This window comes from Meleagris gallopavo, chromosome 11, assembly GCF_000146605.3.
Source record: "Meleagris gallopavo isolate NT-WF06-2002-E0010 breed Aviagen turkey brand Nicholas breeding stock chromosome 11, Turkey_5.1, whole genome shotgun sequence".
NCBI classification, from domain to species: domain Eukaryota; kingdom Metazoa; phylum Chordata; class Aves; order Galliformes; family Phasianidae; genus Meleagris; species Meleagris gallopavo.
Window position 1 is genome coordinate 20,050,130 of NC_015021.2, and position 23,875 is coordinate 20,074,004.

A 23,875-nucleotide genomic window follows, 5' to 3' on the forward strand; every position below is an offset into this window, starting at 1 on the left:
CTGGCCTTGAACACCTCCAGGGATGGATGGGGCATCCACAGCCTCTCCAGGCAGCTGTTCCAGCACCTCACCGCTCTCTTGGTAAAGAACTTCCCCCTGACATCCAACCTAAATCTTCCCTTCTTCAATTTAAAACCATTTCCCCTTGTCCTGCTATTATCTTTCAAAGAGTTGATTTACCTCCTGTTTATAGGCTTCCTTTAGCTACTGGAAACGTTGCCATCTCCTAAGACTTCAAAGTTAGAAGGCTGCAAAATTGTCACATTCAATGTGATGATGGAAAAACCTTCTCAGCCCTGGGACGAAGCACCAGCAGTTTTCTGGGAGCATGAGGCAACTTGGCAGCTCCAGTCTGCATCTCTGCATCCTCACACAGGCTTGGCCCATGTGGGTGGATTGTCAAGAGCACAGCAAAAAGCACATCCCTGCCAAAAGGAAGCCAAGCCACTAAAAACAGAAGTGCTACAGCTCCTGGGAGAAGTGCTGGAAAGCTGTACCAAGGGCAAGCCACCCACACGTTTTCTTCTGTCTTCATTTTTTTGGAACCAACCTAACTGTTCTAGCTGTAATTTTCTTTGTGAAAAGGTAAAACAGATCAGTGCAGAGCAAACACTCAGCCTGGCTGAAAGAAAATGTGGGAAATGGGGTCTGATGGCAACTGCAAGGTCATGAGCAACAGGCACAAAATTCTACTTTCACATCCACAGTCTTCCAACTGTAGATAGCTTTAAAAAGCTATGTCCAATCTGACTGATTCAGAAACTGGAATTCATTTGTTTTTTATTTTCTCTCCTAACTGTATCACCCAGGTTTCCCCCTATTCCTCACGCCTACTTTGCAGAAGGATACTTAGCCAGCTCGTCCTCCTTTTGATTCCTGCCAAAATGAACAGAACACCACACAGACAACAGTATGGCTTTTTCAGTATGGTCAGAGTCCAGCAGAAACCAGTGCTTTTGATGTATCCACAACTAGTTAATATTTCCAAAGTAGTATGACTTAATTTCTAACTAAATGGACCCAAACCAGGTGATTTGGCTTGCCAGCTCCTGATGTCATAACTATGACAACATAACAAAGGAGTCACGGGATGTGCGTTGTCTTTCTGGGGAATGACAGCCCTGTATTCATGCATTACATCGGATTTCTGTGTTCTAGAGCAAGAAACCAACAAAACAAAACAAAAACTTATGAAAATAGGGTTAAAATAAAAAGTGTGACTTTTAAAAGGGTCACAATGTAGATACCATGAATTATGAGACATGCTTGGTAACAGAGCTTTGGAAAGAATATTTGTTTCACAGAATAACCCCTGGTAAGAATAGGAGGGAAGCCCAAACCCCATATTGCTATGTGAGCAGAGAGGCTGTGCAGCACCTTCCTTCCCATCAGAGGGCAGTAGGGTCCTGTGAGTGCTGCCATTTCCCTCTAATGTTACATCATAAATTAGCTGATAAGGTTTTCGGAATAAAATAATTGTGGCTTTGATGTAATGATCATCATTTATAAAACTTTCAATCGTTAAGAAACAATTTTTGGAATGTTTGACTATGTGCTATTCCTGCTGCACCCAAAGCTGTATATTTTTATGATCTGCACGAGGACACAACACAGCAGCAGCCTTCCTTAGATGATGCCACAAACTGGCTCACAACCACGTCCCTAAGAAATCCATCCAGTCCTTCCCAACTCTAGCAAGTTGTCATAAGAGATGACCTGTCAGATTTGTTAAGCTGAAAGGTTGTTTGTTCTTAAAGAGTTCCCTTGGGAAGATCCACCCACAGATGCATGGTTTTCAATGCACAAAAGGATGGGGAGCAGTGCAGGTACATCACCTTTCTCACAGAAGGTGCCAGTCCATCCAGCACTGCACATGCAGGCTCCGCTCACGTGGTCACACGCAGCCCCGTTCTGGCACTGGCAGCTGTGCATGCAGCTGGGACCAAAGCTTCCTTCAGGACATCCTGCAGCGGGGAATCCAAACCAGATGAGGGGTGAGTGGTGGAGCAGAGAGGAATTTTTAGAGACAAAGGAATTCTTACTGCTTGCAGAAGGGGATTCGAGGTGTTGAGGTAATGCCCTATATCTGATATCATTAAGTGCTCTCCTTGGGCTTGTTTTGTTAAAAGTCCACTGTTCAGGAAAATGTCGGGGTGTTAAAAGACTGAATTCTGCACAGGAAAAAATATATTGATTGTGAGAGCAGCAAAGCCTGCAACTCCACACTTTCTGCTTGATGGTCTAGCACTGCTAACATGCCCAAGTCCTCTGGGACATCCATTGCCAGGAGGGGAAGGCTCCCAGCCCCACTGGCTCTTTGTGAGCCATGTCCTCTGTTTTCCTGCAAATCCTCATTCCCTAGAAAGCTGGAGAAAATATGGAATGTGGTGGCCTCCTGCAGAAAGCTGCATAATCCACTCTCGGGCTCTGCTTTAAAACACATCGCATTCAGAGGACAGCCTAACACATTACATCTGTGGGACAGATTAATGGTTACATCTCCACAGCAGTTCATGTTCAGAGTTTGAAAAGATTTGCATGGTAAGCTCTATCTGAAGGAAAAGGCAGCACTTGAGAAAGAAAATAACTTCTTCCAGGGTTATGGGAAAATCAATCAAGAACAGGGCCAGTTGCCTAATTGACATTAGATATTTTGGACAAGCTGAAATATAGAGATGCCTAGGCATCATATATATATAATTAAAGTGGAATAAAACACAGACTGAAGAAAACAGCAAGTCTAAAGAGGGAATATCAGGGGTTGCCAAAAGCTTTGTCAGAAGCAACGGCTTCCCTGCTTGCATTGCCTCTGTCAGAGAAGATGAAGACCAGCTCTTTGGCTGCTTCCTATCTGCAGAGATGGCATTTTTAGAGAGGTCAAGAGAGAAGGACAAGTGGAATTGGCAGCTATGGCCTTCCCATAGCTGTACTTTCATTCCCTCTGGGCCAACAGCAATAAGAACCCTAAGATACGCTTCTGAGGGTTTTTGCCTTTGGGTCACCACTCCAGATTAATTGTTTTGACATTTCTGTGTGACACCAGCAGATAATTGTGCTTGCACTACTGAGATTCTGGCAGCTGGTTCTGTGCTACTGTAAGACTGTTTAATAGATAAAATCTTCATTTTCTTCAATAGCAACAACAATAATAACAACAATAACAAAATAGCTTAACTATGCAACTTACTGCCACAAGACGAGCGGATACCAAATGTTTGCATGGAATCAAAAAAGGGAATAGGCACATTAGTTAGAAGAAAATACCAAACTGTATTAAATATAGACACGTTGCTTCTGTTTTAAGAAACTTCCAAATGACAAATTGCTGAAGCCTGGGAAAACATATCAGAAATCCTCGATATGACTGTTTTTATCCTCTCCGGGCATCTGCTATTGACCCCTGCTGGAGATGGATTGGTGGAGATCCTGGGTCGCTGGTAAGGCCATGGGACATTTTTGTTGTTAATTAATGGAGGACCCTAAATCTTCTTGATCCTGCATCTGTTATGTCCACACGAAACATTTCTAAATGCCTGGTCTTAAAGAGCGTTTATGAAGATACGCATACCTACAACTGAATAAATATAACCAATATGGAAAATCTTACACTACATACCAAACATACATCAAATCTTATTACTCACATTAAATCCTAAGATTCAAAACAGCCATTTAGGCTTGAAAATAACTTGTCTGGAATCCAAACTAGTGACAGCGCCGGACCCTGCTGAAACCCAGCAGGCGGCTGCGAGGAAGACAAATTCCTGCTCCTCGCTTTTTCAAATTCCCTTTGCTGACAAAAGCGAGACTCACTCTGCTCGCAGTGCTTCCCAGTGAATCCTGGCTCACAGAAGCAGGACCCGGTGACAGGATCGCAGCTCCCATCGCTGTTATTGCAGGCACAGGAGTTTTCACAGCGCTGTCCCCAGTGGCCGCTATTGCAGGCTGCAATGCAAAGCAGTGTTTACGTTGAGAACGAGCTCTGAGCTCGGCCGAGGGATGACTTCACTTATAAAAAAGAGAACAGAAAGGATGCAAAATAAGCACGAGCAGAGACTTTCGTAGGGATAAAATATCAGCTATTAACTGACACAGCAAAAATAGGGATAACTGGGATCAGCTGGTTGTACAACGCGTAACTTGTTAGCAACCAGCCACCTGCAGAAGTTATGAATGAGAAGGCAGCTTTTCCTCCTCCTGAAAGCTGGGTGTCTTTCTGCCTTTGTCAAGGACATGGAAATGGACTCGGCAGAAGTGTGACTGGATGAGATTGGCTGTCGTGTGTTAGGTAGGGATTCAGACTTCAAATAATCTAATAGCTGGCTTTCTGGCCTTGAAATGACAGAAGAAAATGGGAGCCTCAGAAGTGGGCTGCTTCTGAAAAATCAAGCTTCTTTCAGGTGTGTACGAAAGGCTCGAGTGCCCGGTATTAGAACACTTGCCTTTGACTTTTGGCAAGACAGATAAGGATTCCTCATTTCTGTGCAGGGGGATATTTTTATTTTAGTACAAACTATTTATTGAAAGGGAGGGAAGCAGGGACAAGCAAAGTCCTAAGAGAAAAATACGTGCTTCTTTTCCTCTCTACTGAGAAACGTGTGTTTTATCTCTCTATCTCTATATATGAGTGCATGAACTCTTCCGAAACTAAACGAAAACAAAATCAAAATAAACAAGAAGGATCTCCATGCTTGAGAATTTACAGGGAAAGGAGGAAAAGGAAGCTCAGCTTCATGGGATCGCCTTCATTGTCTGGAGAGTTTCTACAGAAAATTGTAGCAGATTTTCAAACGGTTGCAAATCACCCTGAAGCAGTTTTTCTCTCCCAGCTGTGTGTTGACAGTGGCTGCTGGAAAAGAAAAACATCCCTTGTTTTAAGACAAGCACAGCTAAAACTGGAAGCATGACTAAGATTTCTTTTCAAAATACGGGGAGATGAAATGTGGACACAGAGAAACCTCAGCGTCTTTGTTCAGGCATCGCGCCGCTTTCATTCTGAAAATCATATAACACGATTATGACAGCGTGCCACAGCCAAAGCGCAGCATCTCCTTCCTTTCATGTAAGAGTAAGGATGAATATGTCAATTAGGACCAGAAAAAATGGTTTTGGAGCTGAATATCTGTTTCATGCCCAGGCTGCAATAGCTGAAGAGCTGCCTTACTGAGAGGTTTCTGCAAAAACAACTTTTGTCATAGCTCTTCCCAATCAGAAATAAAAGTTTTTCTTCGCCGTGGTCATGTAATTCTTTAGACAGCCTGAGGATTTCTGGGAAGTTAGCTAAATGGCTCCATGTATTTCTTACTGGTTGAACTTAAAATTCACGAATTGGAGGAGGCTTCAAATTCTCCCAGAATTTTCTTCAGCATCAGGCCTGAGAAGCCAGATCCAAAATTACTGCTGTCAACACCTGCAATTAATTGGTATTAATTTCAATTTTAGAGAGAGCTTTGTGCTCTCTTGGATTTTTGCAAGAGGGATTGTAACAGATCAAGCAGAAGAGACGTAAAAGGAACAAAAAGAGAGAATCAACCAGAATGGGCTCGCATTCCAATAGTGCTGTCCAAAAAGGGCACATCTGGGCTCTTACACTGCCACCAATGCAGAGAGCTACGCTAAAGTCAATGGAAGGATGTGCTTCTCTTCCAGAGAACAGAGCTTCTCCAAGCATTTGTATGCAAAAGTTAGGGGGCGACCTTAAGACACAAGACTGTACATGTCACTCACTTGTTGGATAAATCTCCCCTAAACAATATGAAAAATGGAGGAACTAATCTTTAAACTAATATGTGCAGGAAATGAAAAACAGAACTGTCAGTCAAAGTGCTGACAGTGGGCGAAGGGATCCACAGTGTTGAAACAAGAGCTTATATCAATACTTGGTGCTTCATTGGCCATCTATTTCAACACTTCGAACCTAGATAATTAAGGATTATATCCACCCGGGCTGTGCAAACCCACAAATACACCATTTCAGGAGCAATAAGATTAGCAAAAGTATATTAAAAAAAACATAATAGGCTAAGAACAAACAGAGCTGGCTCTTACAGTAGCAGATGAGTCTCTGTGAGATACCACATGCGATGGATAGCAAGTCTGTGTTTGACTTACGGTGCTTGCAGTCGTGGCCAGTCCAGCCAGGGGGACACATGCACTCCCCAGTGATGTGGTGACACAAAGCATCATTGCTGCAGCTGCATGGCAGCAAGCAGTTTTGTCCGTAGTATCCAACAGGGCAGGCTGAAAGCAGAGGAGCAAGCTGCAATTTCACCTAGAGAATAATTCAGGCACAGATCTTTTCAAACAAGACAGCAACAGCTTGTCGCCTAAAACATGCACCAGCTGAATCCAGGAAGCAAAATGGTGAAATGAAGGAAGCATCTGCAATTTGTGTACTGAGTGGCTAGGGCTGAATCCTGGAAGCGGAACAGTTTTGCCTTTTGGATACTTCTGCCCATCAGTATCAGCCAGAGGAAAAATCTTCTCCAAAGCACTGGGTGATTTTGTGATGAACAAGGAAGAAACACATGCCAGCACTGAAGCCTTGCATGGAGCACTCTGTCCTGAATGTCTGTCTGTCCTGAGGAAGGAGCCGTGCTCCAGCAGCATAGACTGGGGGCTTGAGGGTACTCCCATGGTCTGTGATGGGTCTACACTGGCAGTGCTGATATCACTCTTTGTCCTCACACTTTAATACAGAATTAGTGCAATCAAATTACACTGCTGCCTATATAAACCATGGGGCCAGTTGCTCAGCACTTCTCACCAAGCAATCAGAACTACAATGCAAGTATTATGGCTATTAAATACTGCATTTCTAAATAAATATGGCTTTAATTGTAACATCAATTTGGGATGCACTTTAGCCTTTCTTTTATCTGTTACCTGCCTCTGAATGCAAAACATAGTCAAACTCGATGTGGGAAACAACTCAGGCTGCAGAGTGCTTTATTTTGGGTCAGTGTCCCTACTGCCACAAACATCTCACAGAACAGAACAGAAAGAAGGCAAAATCCACACCAGAAGCTGAATTTTCACCCAGGTATTATATTATCTCTGTGGACTGAAAGCGCTTTCAAGGGAAATCCTCTGAAAGAGCCAACAGAACCCTACAGTGCAGCATGCAGGAATACATCTAAAGGCAGATACAAAGGCTCTCTTCCAGCTTGCCTTGCATGTCTGTTTTTTGGTTTGGTTTCTGATCCAGTAACACTGTGAGCATATGGGTGTATATGAAAAATGAATTTCCACACTCAGCCAAGGAAAACCTAGACTGAGACTCAGGAGAAGAGGGCTGCATTTGTATTTCTGCTGGGCTGGGTGCGGGAGGTGCTTTGAAGAGCTGCACTTCTAGCTGGTATGATTGGCATCTTGTTTTTCATACCCCGATTCACCTCTCATGCAAATAGCAAAGGGGTCCTTTGGGAGCCTTGGGAGTGCAATGTCCTGGAGAATTTATTCACTCCTTTATCAATTTTTCGGAATAATGCATTTCTTTTTGTTTCCTTCATTGATTCCAAGTCCTATTCTGATTGGACCAAGTGACCTCCAGATGTATCTTCTAGCCTGAACCATTCACCAACTCTTTGCAAGAGCTCCAAGGGCACAGTTTGTGCATCCAGACCAGCATGCAAATCACTGTTATTAACTGGAGTTGGGAGGACAGGATAGGATAATTGCACAATGCTCCCTTTCTATGAGCAATCCCACTGAGTGGATGCCATAAATTCTCCACCAAGACTTACCCTTTACCTGTACTTCAAGCGAAGCACATTGCGTTGCAGCAGTTTTGGTGGACAATGCCATAATCCAGCTCCTCACTCTGTCTTCCAAAGCAAAGCATTCCCTACCCTAACCCCACATGGAACGTATCTCTCACACACATGGCACCAGTTTTCCCAGCTGGGCAAATACAACGCCCAGTCTCTGGGTCACAGTGTGCTCCTCCGCAGCTGCAGCTCTGACTGCAGTCCACCCCAAAACTCCCGGGCTGGCAAGCTGTCCAGAGGAAACCCAAACAGCTGATTAATACAGCAAAGGATTTGAAAGATAACAGCGTTCGCCATCTATAGCAATTTTAAACAGAGCTGTGCTGGCACTGAGTGATCTACGTCAGCATCAGTGTCTTATTCTAACAACAACTCTGCTTTTTTATCTGCAGCTTCTGCATCTGAACATAAGGTATGTGGTAAGCTTTCCCACCTAGTGTGTACCTCCCAGGGAAACATGCAGTGAGTACCTACAGGAATGGCATTTTTCTCCATGGAAACCAGGTGGGCATGGATGCTTGCAGGCTCCTGTCTCGTGGTCGCACAAAACATCGGTGGAACAGTTGCACCTCAGTTTGCAACCAGCCCCATAAAAGCCGGGTGTGCATGCTGGAAAATGCAAGTAAAGGCACGGCGTGTGTGAGGAAATGGAAGAGATAAAGAAACTTAACAGAAGTCAGGACAATAATTAGCAGAACTTGACAGAAAAATCTACTGTTACATGTATTTCAGAGGTGTTGATAATGAAGTGGAAGCAACAATTAAACACATGCACACTCATTGCTAAGAAGTCGTTGCTTAAATGCAACCCAGAAGCAGAATGAAAGTACTTGAGGCTATATTAGACTACTCGGATTTGAAATATCATCACTCCCATTCTTCACCAAACTCCCAGAAGCAGTGCCATGAATCTGATATGTTACTGTGTGCCCAGGGAGGAATTGTGAGGGAGGATATTGCTTTACTCCAGCTCTGCCTACAGAGACATACAAACAGGAATGCAGAACACAATTCTCTCTAAACTATGCCCAAAACTACACAGAATAACCTGAATTCTAAGACCTATAAAGCTAAAGGAAAACCAGCGTTACAGAAACCATTTACAAACGAGCCTCCTTGCGTAAAATACCATTTTTGCCACTTACTTGCTGTCTGCATAAAAAAAGAGCAAAAGTGAAAACTCCCACAATCTTCATTATTTAGATTTGTAAGAGTTTGGTTTCTAGATTGCTAAAAAAGAGCACTGTTGCACTGCATTCCCAGTGGTGTCCCTGCAGGCTCTGTGATATCAGGCACTCACAGAGTCTGCAATATGAAAAATCAAAGACAAAATAATTAGTGGAATATGAATTTACCATTAGCAGCAGCACAATAAAGCACATGGGAGGAGGAAGGAGGCATGCAGAGAGGACAAAGGAATAAACAGACAGGGGGGACGTCCCTTCCTGCTGTACCTTTCTGGCACTTCTTGCCATGATATCCAGGCTTGCAGCTGCAGGTCCCATTCTGTGCACTGCATCCCAGCGTGTGCTCCTTCACACATTGACACTCCTGTGAGCAGCCCACACCGAAAGCCCACCTGGGACAGGCTGCAGGCAGGTTAAAGGGAATAGTTAGGTCTGTAATTGGGCGTGAGTTATCTGAAATCACACCTTGTGCAGGATGCAATGTCTGCAAAAAGTGTCTACTTTCCTATGGCAGTGCCTATTAACGTGTGGGTGTGTAAAATGCAGTTTGTAGGATTCCTATATAAAGTAATTCATTCCATTCCAAGCAATATGTGGCAAATGCAAGAACCAGAAATGTTTTGACGCAAACTTAGTTAAGTATTGGAATGAAAAATATTTGGATATAGCCCAGAACAAAAGTTTCATGACAGAAGAAATAATCAAGCAACTATTTTCTATCTTGCATGGGTTTTCCAAACAAAAACTTTAAGTGAAAAGCAACCGGACTGCCTGTTTTATGACACTGTTGTGTTTTGATCCATTTTATTCCCATTTAACATTTGGTTGCATACACAACTGTGCTTATGTACTACGAGCATTCCCACTTCAGGATAAATCCTGGATGTCTCAGCTGGGAAATCCATGTAGGGAAGGAGACACAAATTTAGAGAAAGCTAAAGTTTGTGCTTATGACTTTTGATTTACCATAGGGTGAGCAGTGAAATTATCAGACTTGAACCTTATCCACCACCCTAACTTTAACATGCCCAACCCAAATCGCCTTATAGCCCTCACCTTTATGCATTAACAAAGCTCAGCTCTTACAGCAAGGATTAACTGCTGCAGAAAAAGGCAAATGGAATTTCTGGGGCCTCATAGAGTATGTGAGAAGTCCTCCATCTTCTGCTCCTCTCTAATTGTAGAGCTCATGGGCTATGCACAACCCCAGTGTGAGCTCTCCTGCTAACACCACCCAGCAAGCCTTATCCCAAAGTCTTGCTCATTTTGGACACATGTGGAATCTTTGTAAGTCTGCTATGTTGTGCATACATTAAATAAACTGATCAGGAAGGCTGCTGGGACTTACTGAGGTGGCAGAAGCGACCGTACAGCCCGGGGTCACACAAGCAGGCTCCATACAGCCGGTGGCAATGGCCGCTGTTGGCACAGTGGCATGGTTTGTTGCAGTTCTTCCCAAAAAATCCCTTGGGACATCCTTTGGAGTGAATAAATGCAGCAATGCATCAGTTGTTAAGGATTTAAATGAACACCATGTCAGCTCTCTTTTAAAGGGTGCTACAGAAAATACCATGTCGATGGCCTCATGCTGAGCCTCTGCACAGGCCACTGGAGCAAAGCCCTTGCTTTCCCTCATCCATTTTCTTGCCTTAAACAAACATCACTCGAGGCACTCCACGGGGCTGCATTATGTCCCACAAAATGGAAACTATTCTCATGTGGCCAAGATGTACCACACGCCATATGAAAGACAGGGAAAAATGAAAAGAGCTGGCGAAGCCTCAGGCTCATGCTACACCTGGCGGGATGAGGGAGCTCATACCGTCTTCACAAAATGGCCCCTGGACTCCTGGTGGGCAGTGACACAGCCCTGTGATGGGGTCACAGGAGCCTCCGTTCTGGCACGTGCAGGTACTGGCACAACCATCACCGTATGTGCCCTGGGAGCAGGCTGCAGGGAGAGCAGAAAGAGTGAATGGGTCCCAACATCCCGCCCCTGTGCTCCACACGGAGCAAAATGAGAATGCAGGCATCAGAATTGGGAAGAAAACAATCCCTGTAGTCAAGCAGTCTCTGAGCAATGTCATAGTCTTTCTATATAGGGCAAAAACATTCACCTAATATTTATTAGATGATTCTAAAGCTATATCTGAAACAGCCAAGTTAACTCAAGAAGAAATTTGTGAGGTACCCTTACTCTCCCCTATGTATGCTTCACACAATTCATGGGCTCAGAACAATTGCCTAGGAAGTACCAAGCTTGAAAATACAGCACAGTTTTATACAGTTGGAAATACATGTTTTAAACACCTCCCATCCACCAGTAACCATTACAAAAATGCTGTGTTTTTCTTATACATTCTCTGAAATTCCACAGCTGACCATATACACAAGTGGGTCCACAACAGCATGGGACTCCTTATTGCTCTGATTACTCTGGTGCAAAAAAAAAAAGAAAAAAAATTAGTGGTGAAATAGAGCACTGTTCCTGTTTGCACCTTGAGCCAGTTGAGTAACTGCAGTTGCTGGAGTCATTTGACTTAACTGACATTTTATCAATGTACATTAAGAAACTTGACATTTCACATCCATTTTCATTTGGTTTCTATGGTGTATTATTATAGAAATATAGTTCCAGACTTCTCAGCTGCTTAGCTTACCCTAAGCCCATGAACTATGCCATTCTTTTTTTTCATTTTAGAAAGAAAGAAAAAAGAATGAAAGCCATCGCATTTGGTTACTTCATACAGATTAGATGTCGTATTTATTCCTGTCAATGCTTGCTTCGTTGAACTGCAGGTATGGCTTAACACAGTTCCATTAGTCTGCATTCTCTAAATGCCAAAGTTAAATTCCAAAATATTACATGCATGGATATCTAGTGTAAATATAGAGCAAAAGTGTTATTATTATTTATGAAGTGAACTGAAGAATTTTCTGTCCTGAAATTTTTATAATCTCTCTAGAACATCTACAGCACCATGAATGTCAGTAAAATCATCCTAACATAGCAGCCTGAGTAGTCGTTGGTAGAAATCATCATTTCAATTCTCTTCATTCCTATTCCTTCAGCTGCCCGTGGTGTTTACAAACCAAATCTAGACTGGTCTCCAGAAATAACTAAGGGCAGACTGATGATTTCAATCATTTTCGATCATTTCTGTCTCTGTGATGATGCCTTCTAAACAAACAAGATGGTGATTAACCTGAGGACCACTGCCTATCGACGTAAAGTAACGCTGTCTTTCCAGTTGGTTTGCATGCATACTTCTGAAACAGAAATATCTCCTACCAAGAGGCAAGAATAAGAAGAAAACTCTGAAATATACAATGTGCAATGCTAAAAATTAACCAGCACCAAAAAATTGTGTTAATAATAAAAAGGATGATTAAAAGAAAGAAGCAAACAGCTCAGTATTACCAATAAAATTAAAAAAAAAGACAATGTCTTGGGATTCTATAATGGAAAACCCAAGTTTAGCACATTTGCCCACCCAGACAGTCACACCACCTGCCAGGACAGCCCTCCAAAACTCAGCTGGGTGAGCTGGGGAGCGGAGCATTGCAAGTAAACTGCAGCACCTGGTACCTCTTGCAGCAAAGTGAATAGGAATGGTCCCAAAGTGAGAACTTCATATGGGGCACTGCACTGCATGGGATGGCAGAGACCTCACTGTCTGAAGGTTTGTGTCATTTGTTGTAGCATCCACACAATTTACACCTAACGTGTCATACTGTAATAAAATGTTGATCTAGAAGTGAAAAAGCCGCGCTCCTTGAAGAGATTTTTGGATTAAAAGTACAGCAGTTTATTCCTATTTCCTACCTATCTTCATTGTCACAGCTCCAGGACAAAGTCGCTGCCTTTCAAACGAATTCAATGCACTGTACTCACTTTCGTTGCAGATAATGCCGGTCCACCCAGGTGAGCAAACACAGCCACTGTTCTCACTGTTACATCTGCCTCCGTTCATACAATCCTCACAGCTCAAGCTGCAGTCATTGCCAAAAGTATTATCAAGGCAAACTGAAAGGAAAAAACGCAGAAGGCTCAGTGAGCATCAAACAAAACACTTCTAGAGGCTCTTAGCTGTCCTTCCAGATGCACAAGTACAAAAGGGAACGTGCATGACATTGACAATCGGAAAAAAAGGCTATTCAAGTCCTTAGCGTTCATGCTGGAAGCAGTGCAAATATCACCAAGTCGTGCCAAAATGTACTCCCAAGTGGACATTCCCAAATTTTCCCCTTCAAATTTTAATCTGAATAAAAGGAAAACTGGGACTGCAGCTGGAATTCATGCCCTTAAATACTGTGATTCCCCATCAAAGAGCACTTAAAAGTACTTTTTAAGAGCAAATAGTTTGCCTTCAGAAAAATTGAAATTGTGCTAATGCTGAATATAATTGTATACAACAAAAAATATTTATTGAGAGAGAACCTTTTCTCCTTGTGAGGCTCACCTTGTTGTTCTGTGATTTTAGTAGGTGCATTCTGTGCTGTAAAGCACAGACAAGCAATATTTTTAACAGCATAGTTTGAGTTATTCTAGGAAGACAAAGGATAATACACATTTATCACTTGTTTGTTTTCTTTTGGTTCTAGCAAGGGTAATTTCAGGCAGAAAAACTAAGAAATACAAAAATGCATTTGTGCCTCCCCATCCTGCCCTCCTTCTCTGCCCAGTACTGAACACACACAGGCACACACTCTTCTCTCTTTGTGGGCTCTGTTGACAAAGGAAGAGAAAAATAAGGGTTCCTCTTTGCTAAAATGCATTGGTGACAAGAAGATCTTATCCATGTGGTCAGGCTATTGCCTTGCAGGCTTTACAGATGTGGCTGGAGGCTTTTTGAAAGGGGATTTTAGAAACATCTGAGAGCAAGCTGGCAGATTACTTCAGCTAGCAGCAAGTCAGCAGACTGGCTGCTTTTCACCAGCAATTTTCTGTGTGGGGCCAGATTTCCTTTAGGTCTCAGCACCTGACTGCTCCTCCTCCTAAAGCTGAGCAAACGCCCAGGTTTGCAGAGGCATTGAGAATCTCAGTGCTCCCACTCGGAACAAGTTGAAAATGCATACTTCAGAAGAAGAATACAAATTACCACTACAAACTTCACGCTTTTACGTTAGAAAGTCAGTTAGTCAAAAGAAAATCATTAACTATTTGCTCCATTTAATCATTTAAAGCATTTTTTTTTTTTTTAATAATATAGATTCCAGCACAAAAATACAGGGATATTTGAGAGGTAAAACAACTTACTGAGCCATGAGAAGTTTCTTTCCTTCCTCACCTTTTCCTATAAACCATCACATGCTGTAAATCCTCAGCTTTAGAAAAAGAGCAGGTGTTCAGCTATGACTAAAAATCCCCATTTTAGCTTGTGTGGCTAAACATAGATAAAACATACAAAAACTTGTTAATAAATATTTGATTGAGGTTTCCATGCCTGATAATTTTGCCTATGGTTATCTCATTTATCAGTTTCCCAATTGATTATCAGCACTGTTGAGTATACCTGGATGCTATGTGATCTTGGAGCCCTAAATGGTTGTGTTGATTATAGCTGAGACCGGTTCCTGATTCATTGCCTGTAGGGCACAGCCCTCAGGTGAGTAATTAGAGCTAATACAAAAATCATAGGGCATATGTAAGAAGCACGAGCGAGCCATCAGCACTCATCAAAAGGTGAGCGTTGGGTTTGAGCCCTTCCATGGTGCGGTTTCTATTTCCTGGGGAGAAACTGATGCTGCATAGAGTGCAGAGGGTGCAAAGTTTGAAGAAGCACGGGACATGGTGTTCTGCACCCACTCCTACGGCTATGTGCATTTGTGGGCTCTGCTGCCTCATCTCTATGTAGTTACCTCCCTGAGAACGTGCCCCAGCCACCACCAAAGCATTTGAACCTCCAGAGGAAAGACATGTGGGTTTTTTTAATTCACAAATAAGAACGTGCACTCACCGGCTCTGTGCACCAGCGTCAGCTCCCCTCGCTGATCCTCATCCTCACCTGGGGCCCCGAGCACGTAGTGCAGGAGCTGGGGGGCACCTCTGAACTGCAGCCCCGGAGCCCCTGCGAAGCCCGACACTGCTGAGTCCCCTCCTAACACTGACACACAACGCATACAAGGTTAGGATGGCATCCCCAGACTTTCTCCCCAGCACCTGTCTTGCATTTGTGCTTTGGTGCTCGGTGACTTCCCAGCCATGCTCTGGTAAGTCCTGTTGCAGCCAAGTCGTATTCTGGTTTATGGATATGAACAGTTTTTGATGCGCAAAGTAAGAGACAAGGAAAAAAAAAAACAAAACTTCTCTTTTTTCTGGAATTAAAACTTGGCCCTCAGACAAGACCATCCCTGTTACTGTGCCATATTTTAAATGGGAGTTTAATTTTCCCCACCTGAAGTTCGTGATTATTGATGCTGTGAATAGTGAAGGTCATTACTCCCACTCATCTGGGAGATGACAAAGACAGAGCAAGTCTGGCTGCCTATTTCCAAAAACTACAACTGAAATCTTACCATAATAGGAAATCAGCTGGCTTTCTTTCAATTGGTTAAAATATCAAACTTTGCCAAAATTTAGCGGCTGCTAAAATAAGTTATAAAATTAGGTTGCTAATCCGGTTGCGTTGGCAGAAATCCGGAATCATGCCACTGACTCCATCAAAGCAGAACCTGGACATCTCAGAGATGCCGTGGACACATCTGAGAGCTCTCAAGTTGGGCTCCCAAAATCCCAGGACCTGTGAAGATCCCAGTTCTGAGTTCACAGTTGAGAAATACTGACCAGCCCTTCAGGATGCAACAGGAACTCACCGATACAGGAGCGCTGGTCAGCGCCCAGCCGGAACCCTTCCTTGCAGGCACATTCATACGACCCCAGGGAATTAATGCAGATGTGATCGCAGTTGCCATTCTCAAGACGACATTCATCCATGTCTAATAAACAGGCATAAAGGCTGGTTAGTGCCTCTGTTGGGAGAGTGCTCTCTGTACAGGGCCAGAGTTACTCTGAACATAAGAAAACCAAATTTTCTTAGTACTTTGGGGCTATTGAGGGTATTAAAATGTTTCAGCTCAGCATGGAAAAGATCATTCCACCTATGTTTTTGCCTCAAGTGAAAACAGCTGCTCTAAGCTGTTAAGCTCTGTTGATCCTTTGGCTATTCTGAGGGCTCGCCTTTTGTAGAAGTAGTCTTTAAAACACATCCACATACAGCATGCACAGAGAGGGGGAAAGGTCCCTGATTCATCTCCCATGGCCCATCTGTCCTTGCTGGATGTTGGCTTACTGTATTCCAATGTTACAAAGTGGAAATTTCATTTTTAAACCATGCTGAGCTGGGTGGGATCAGTGCAAGGCACTCACCATCGCAACCACAGCCGTCAGCACTGGGCTGGAAGCCTGCTCTACAGGTGCACTCGTAGCTGCCCACGTAGTTGATGCAGAACTGGGAGCAGCACGACTCGCCGGTCTCGCATTCATCCAGGTCTGCAAGGATGGGGCAGCTCAGTCAGCCCTGGGCTGAACTCTCACCCCAGCATCAGAATGCAACGCACACACATAGCAAGCAGCTATTGCACGGCAGTTTGCTTTTAACAGAGCTCTAACCTAACAGTGCAGCTGCTGGGGAGGCAGCCTGCAAGGTGCAAATGTAGCCTCTTGAAAACCGATAGTTCTCTGCTATGCATAGATGTGGTACATATCTATAACTGGTATCCTGAGCATAGGTGCACCTATGGTGAGATCTTAGAATGATAGAATCACAGCATGGTTGGGTTGGGAGGGACCTTAAAGCCCACTCAGCTCCACCCCTGCCTAGGGCTGGTTTCCTCCACCAGCTCAGGCTGCCCAGGGTCTGTCCCATGGCTTTGGGCACCTCCAGGGATGGGGCATCCACAGCTCTGGGCAGCAGTGCCAGGGCCTCACTACCCTCTGAATTAAGAATCTCCTCCTAATACCTAACCTAAATCTCCCTCTTTTAGTTTAAAACCATTCCCCCCTGTCCTGTCACTATCAGACTACTTAAAATGCTGATCTCTATCCTATTTATTAGCTCCCTTTAAGTACTGGAAGGCAGTTATGAGGTGTCCCTGGAGCCTTCCCTTCTCCAGGCTGAAGAAGCCCAGCTCCCTCAATCTTCTGAAGAGAGAAGCTCCACCCTTCTAAGCATCTTTGTGGCCCTTCTGTGGACATGCTCCAAAACTTGTCATTCTCACGCTGGCTTCCCCAGGCCTGGATGCACGACTGCTGCTGGCATCTCACGAGGGCAGAGCCCTCTCCCTGTTGCCAAACCTCTGCTGATGCAGCCCAGGACACACTGGCCTTAAGGGCTGCAAGTACACACCGCCGACTCAAAGATTCAAGAATCGAGCTGCTATCTTCTGACTGCAGACTCCTGGCAGATCTCCCCCTCCCAGCCTGCTGCCCTGCTCATTGGCCATTGAAGGCCATCTTGTCAATGCTGAGTTTGCAAAACATTTCCGAACGTTACCCAGGCGAAGAGCCGCAGATGGGAAAGGTCGGTGTCTCAATTAACCTTGGAGAGAGCACCAACGTTATTAGGAAACACGGGCAGGAGAAAGAGGAGAAGGAAAATGTAATTAATCAGTTGAGGTGAGGAGGCCAGCACAAAAATTATTAATGTAGGTTATTTGGACATGGAGTGTTTTCCAGAAATGTCACAAGCTGAGCTTCTCTGCACTTTGTCAGACGACACCTCGCTCTGTGGTCTATTAGCAGCCCATTGTCTGTGCAGGAATGCAAAACGTGCCTCCAAAAGAAGGAAGTTTTTGCTGTTAAGAGCAGCTTTGCACTCCCTCGGCCTTGCCAAGCCCTTGACCTCTGCTCTCGCTCCCTGGCTGTGGCCAACAGGGCAGTTCTCACACTGACATCTCCATTAGCAAGTCACTGCCTCCTCCTCAGCACAGGAACAGGGCTGAAGGAACCTTCTCAGCCCAACTCATTGGCTCAGGATCCATGTCTGCCTTCCTCTCTCCTTCCTTTATATTCTCATTTTTTGCGCCCCAGCACCAGCCACCCTTTACAGACTGTGCTTTCCTCCTGCCCTGTTCATCCATCATCCTTGCTCTGAACTTTTCTCCTTTGAGGACCTTTGTCCACGCTGTCCCCAGAGCTCCTTGTCTCTCTTTCCATCTAACTGTTCTTTTCCACAATGCCTGCTCCTTTTTTTCCTCTCTCTTCTTGTCTATTCCTTAAAATTTTAATGGCATAGTGATAATAGAACGAGGTAGCATAGCAAAAGCTGTAAAAGAAAAACAATCCTGTCATAAAAACATATAAAACATGAAGGAATTTTTAAGCTCTTTTTGAAGCAACAATAACCGTAATTCTATGGCTTCCACTTCCTAAGTGACACTTCACACAGCTCACCACTAAGCATGGAAACGGAATAACTTCCACAGCACAAAGCAGAGTCTGCACATGCAGCACTGCTGAAAAACAGCTAACCTAATGCAGTTGTAATGCTCTCATCCCAAATTGGCTAGAGAGGGAAGGAAAACAAAACAAAGCCTCAGCAATGTGTTGCTTGGGCTGTATGCAGACACGGTCTTGACAACATGAGCTGTACCCTGGGTTACCTGTGCATGCCTTGCCATCTGAGCTGAGCACGTAGCCATCATGGCAGGAGCAGCGTGGCCCTGTTGCTGTGTGCTCACAGCCATGGGAGCATCCACCGTTGTCCTCCTGGCAGCTGTCCACTATCTCCATTTCAATGCCTTGCAGAGAAATAAATAAAAGGGATGGTAAAAATGAGCATAAGTGGAGAGGCACTGGAGAATGAGTGCTGCATATGAAAGCATCCATGAACAAGCAAGCTGCTGGCAGGGAAGAGAAAGCCAGAATCACACCTACATGCAGGAACAGCACAGCCCTGAGCCACTGAGCTATGGGATAGGCAGCAAGCTCTGCCTTTGTCCCAAAGGAGGAATGGAAGCATTTGAATAGACCAAGTCAGTCAGCTCAACCAAGCGTGCCTGTGCTTTCCAAAAAGCTGCTTTTAGTTGATTTCCAAGCACAAATTCTTGTATGTTTTCATCACAGAGTTCCAGTACTGAGCCCGATATCCAGCCAACAACCTACAGGCTTTGACCCTTCAGTGGGGAGACAAAGTAATGACAACACCAGACCCCTTCACCCTGGCAGATCTCCCCACTGTCCCACGCTTGTCTGGGCTCAGACATTTTGGTCAGATTCAGTGGAAACCTTCATATAGGAAGAGGAACATCTATCCACCTCTTTCCCCGTCCAGTTACTTCATGAAATGATTTCTTTAGGAAGAAAAGAAGCTCGATTATAAAGCTTCTCTTCAATTAGCCCTATTGCTGCCTTAGAGGGCAATCTAGAGAGGAATTTTCCATGCTCTGCAGGGGAGATGAGAAACAATGCCCCTAAAGGAGCTGTTGTACATCCAGAAATGCTGCTCAGAGCAACACTGGCAGAGCTGGCACAGATGGATGGCATTTCCCCTCTTCTGCACCTTGTAGATACATCTCCACTGGTGGCACTGATCCTACTCCATTTTTCCCTTCAGCTTACCTGGAAGAGGGCATCAATTTGGGAACATATATGGAAGGCTACATCTAATCCATTGTGTGATTGTTTGCATCAGGGAAAAGAAATCTAGGCTGCTGTCCAGTATGCTAAGTCAGGATTTACAAACCCAGACTTTATGCATTATCTTTGCCATTTACTTTGTCTTAGTTGTTCATTAGTAAAACACGGATTTCCCTATGCCACTGGGGAAATGAGAGAATAAACAAAGACTCTGAATTGCTCAAACACTGTGATAATCCTGATCACAAAAAATATGCAGAATGTTTGTGTTTATATTGCTTGCTCCGTAGCTTTGTGCACAAGGCACAGAGAATCCCCATTCACAGAGACCTGCTGAACACCGAGGTAAAAATACCATATATTATACGTTATTATATTGCTTTCAATGTACACTGATAATTTCAAAGTGATTTTTCATCCTTATTAAATATTTCTTACATGCAGATTCTTGAAGTACACATTCACTCTCTGGCACACCATGTATTTTCCTAAAGAAATCCTGCTGAAAGTTCCTGCACTGTAATATTGGACTGAATGATCACTGCCCACCTCTGCTAAAACAGATCATGCCTTTGTCTGCATTTCAGTGAGCTTATGTTATGTCCATAATAACACCAACTCTCCCGCACCATCTCTTTTATTAACCTAATCTTACCCTTAAGGACAGTGCAGGGATCACCTACCAACAAGCCAATCCCTCGCTCAAGGACGGCACTGCAGCTTAGGAAACCCTGCTGTGTGCGTAGGGAAGAAAACAGGGCTCACTTATTTTAGCTTGGGAAATTTTAGCTGTTCCAATATATATATTTTTTTCATTCTAAATCTTGTTTTATTTCCCTTTTTTAAGCATCTACTTAATAGTGTCAATAATCTCTGCAGAAACACAAGTAAACCTATGCAGATGAAGACGAGCAGAATGTCATGTTGGTTTTCTTCTGTATCAGACTAGGCATGTAAGAAAATGGGGAGAGGGAGGGCAGAAATGAATACATTTCACAGAACAGCAATATTTTGGTGGTGCTGGAATAGAATTCACCAAGCTCTGAAGATAAACCAAAAGGGAGATTTGCTCTTTGAAATGCAGTAATTAAGGTCGGTGAACAGAAGCTTAAGAAGGTATCAACCTGCAAAAATGGCAATAGCAGAAGATGAAGAAAATAATATTAAGCTTGAGTTTTTGCATATACTTATTTTGCTGGGAGTGTTAATCCAACTGAATTAAAAATGAAGCATAGCAGTTGGCAGATAAGGCAGCCTGAAAGGCAGAGCTGTAAAGCTGTCACTTACGGTAGCACTGCTTCCCATCAGCCCCCAGCTCGAAGCCGGGATTACAGGCACAGGTGAAGGATCCCAGCGTGTTCACACAGCGATGAGCACACCTGGCTCTCCCTTCTGCACACTCGTCAATGTCTAGGAAGCAGAGAGAAAGGCAAAGACATTAAAGAAAATATCGCCCTATGATCACGTGGCTGCGTTTCCAAATGTCCAGTGGAAAGAGCATCTTGATGGGAGTCTACAAATGACAGCATCTGATGGATCCAGGAACACTGAACTCACAGCATTATTCTCCAAAATAATATTTTTTTCTGCTCAGTGCTGACCTTGAGCCCCTCAGCACGAATTTTTACATCAGACATCATATTTACTGTATCAGCCAATGTATGAGGGTTGCTCTGAAAGTAATGCCTCCTATTTTATTATGTTGGCTCATGATGCCAGAAGTAGATGATGGTGGTATGTTCCACCCGGAGAATATGGCACTCATTGACATTCATCGATGTTTGTTGAACATTTATGGAGACCAAATGGTGAATGTAAGCAAAGTGAGGCAGTGGACAGTGTGTTTCAGCAGTGGCAGCATGATCCAGATGGCTGTGCACAGCTGTTACACTGTGCAACGAGAAGAATCTCAATCAGTTCATCATGGTGGTGGCTATGTAGAAAAACAGTGTTTTGTAGCTGAGAATTTGCTCTATTAAACAGTGTAATTGTGCTCTTTGCATCTGCTGTAGTTTCCATGGTAACAAATAGAAGGCATTACTTTTGGAGCAACCAACATAACTTCTCTGTATTTCCTCTAACAAGAGCAACGGTAACAGAAGCCATGTGAAGAACTCAGACAAAAGTCCTAACTCCTTCTACCTTAAAATTAGCTCTAGGTCCTCACAGCCATTATATTCAAATTAGTGGAACGAGAAATATTTGATTATTTCCTGAGTCTTAAATGATTTGGATTAAATGGCAGCAAGTGCAATGGAGACAAATCCTTTCTGTCACATCCACAAATCCTGAAGTTCCTTTTGCAGAGAGGAATCACCTCTCATCAGAGGAGAAAAGAGAAAAGGCAAGGAGCTGTATGCGGGGAGTTACATGCCTCTAAAGGCATATATCTTCCTAAAGTCTCAGTGGGAAGGGAAGGGAAGGGAAGGGAAGGGAAGGGAAGGGAAGGGACCTTTATTTGCACTAGATAGTGCTGCCATGTAGCACAGCTGCACACCCCCAGCCTGCACGCAGACACAGCACACGCCTACCCACCTCCTGCTCCTTCTTTGGTTCTGACATTGCACTTGCAAAATGCAGATTATACACTGCAATGATCCTGGGACAGAGCACCTCATGTCCAGGAGAGGCTGCCAAGAATGCAGCTCTTTGCTCTTTACTCCAGAAAACAGCTTTCTAACAGCTCTACTCCGTATGTGCAGTAATCAGACCCGTGCTCACAGACTCCTGCACTTGAACACAAGTAGCTTTATGAATGCAATCAGCCTATTTGCAGAAAGAGACCCCAGGCAATGCAAACACCACACACTGACCCATGAAGATTGCAGGATGAATGACAGCTGCTCTGAAGTGGCCATGTGTGCAGCTGCTGTTTAGAATAAAATGGATTATTTCTCCTTATTCTGTAATAAAATGTCAATTTGCAAGTAGAAAAATGTCGGCAGATGTGGAAAAGTTCTTGCCTCTTATTATGCTTTTCAAATAGAAAAAAAAAAGAAAATTAGAGAGCCATCCCACAGCTACCATGCTGTACTCATTTCTTCGTATCTGGTAAACACAGCTAATAGCTAAAGCATGACACCTCCCTGCCCTGATTTTCTTCTAGCTCATTTTACAGAGAGTCAGATACCAGCTTGAATTTGGCAAAGAATATGGAATAGTTTCTAAGAGAAACATGTATATATGCATATTCATGTTACGAAATGATGCCTAATAACTTATGACTGTTGCCATGAGGTCAGAAAGAAAATTTGTTCCGGAATATAACATTGCTAGTTATCTAGTGCTTTATTTTATACATAAATTAACAGAACTGTCAACGTTTATTCAAGATAAAATGAGGAATATGCTGACCCCAGTATCAAACTCACTGCTGTTTTCACTGATTAATCATCACCATAGAGGCTACACTACTTGAAACTGCTTTTTGGCGTTGAAAATGCTTTTCAGTAACCTTACACATGCGAGTCATCCCAACAGGACTGGGATCATCAAGGTGCACTGTGCTCCCCAAGGAAGGATTTACAGGCAGCTGAGTAAAATACTTTGCATGCAACCAGCGTCCTGTACAGAGACCCATAGAGATAACACAAAGAGTCCAGTATTGGTACAATCTTGGCCAAGTGTTCAAAAAGAGGAGTTTAAAATTAATGTCTGAATGCATGCCCTGATCCTGACAAGGCTGTTAGAAATCTGCACATCATGAAGTCCATGGGTGCTCTGTGCTTCATTAAACTGACAAATTCTTGCTTCCAAGCACCATATTGAAGAGAAAAGCAGCAATTCTGGTTATTAATTCCCACACATTTCAGGTCATAAATGCTTCAGATCCCTTTGAAAATCCCAGCCTAAATGCAGGACTTTGGAATTCAACTTTTTAAGCTCCTCTCTTTGGAAAAAGTAGACTTCGTGATTTCTTTCTTCACAGTACTTTCTTTATGAATATGGAAACAGTTCTCCAGCTAAAAAGCCCTTTGAATTCTAAATAGGTTTTCGGTGACCTGGTTCAAAGTGTTACCTGAACCAATTTCTCAGGAGCTGTATCTGGGGCATTATTTTAAAGGGACACTACAGGAGTAACACTACAGCACTGAGAAATCCCACTGCTAGAAACAGTGATTGACGAGATCATGGAATAATTGCCATCATGAAGGTGCCCCTCCATGACTACTGGCTGATGCAAGTATCACAAAGAGAAATGCTGTTTCAAAAAAACATGTACTTGCTTTTCCAACATATTTCTTTTACACGGAATCACAGAATGGCAAGGTTGGAAGGGACCTCAAGGATCACGAATCTCCAACCCCCCTGCCGCAGGCAGGGCCACCAACCTCCCCATT

General features: G+C 43.6%; 1 protein-coding gene across 3 annotated transcripts in view; it reads right to left on the minus strand.

Moving 5' to 3' along the window:
• The window catches only part of LOC100541567 (multiple epidermal growth factor-like domains protein 6), a 162,575-nt gene that overhangs the window by 21,698 nt on the left and 117,002 nt on the right, over positions 1–23,875 (minus strand). For all 3 annotated transcript variants that reach the window (XR_004160872.1, XM_010716953.3, XM_031555003.1), the window contains exons 8-20: positions 20,823–20,945; positions 18,560–18,697; positions 16,326–16,448; positions 15,773–15,895; positions 14,917–15,063; positions 12,852–12,983; positions 10,779–10,907; positions 10,305–10,433; positions 9,224–9,358; positions 8,244–8,378; positions 6,112–6,240; positions 3,814–3,945; positions 1,836–1,964 (exon numbers count right to left, since the gene is read on the minus strand). Coding sequence is in view for 2 of the 3 variants with exons in the window: in XM_010716953.3 (XP_010715255.2) it covers positions 1,836–1,964; positions 3,814–3,945; positions 6,112–6,240; positions 8,244–8,378; positions 9,224–9,358; positions 10,305–10,433; positions 10,779–10,907; positions 12,852–12,983; positions 14,917–15,063; positions 15,773–15,895; positions 16,326–16,448; positions 18,560–18,697; positions 20,823–20,945 (1,704 nt within the window). In the remaining variant the exon portion in view is untranslated. The remainder of the gene's footprint in view (positions 1–1,835; positions 1,965–3,813; positions 3,946–6,111; positions 6,241–8,243; positions 8,379–9,223; positions 9,359–10,304; positions 10,434–10,778; positions 10,908–12,851; positions 12,984–14,916; positions 15,064–15,772; positions 15,896–16,325; positions 16,449–18,559; positions 18,698–20,822; positions 20,946–23,875) is intronic.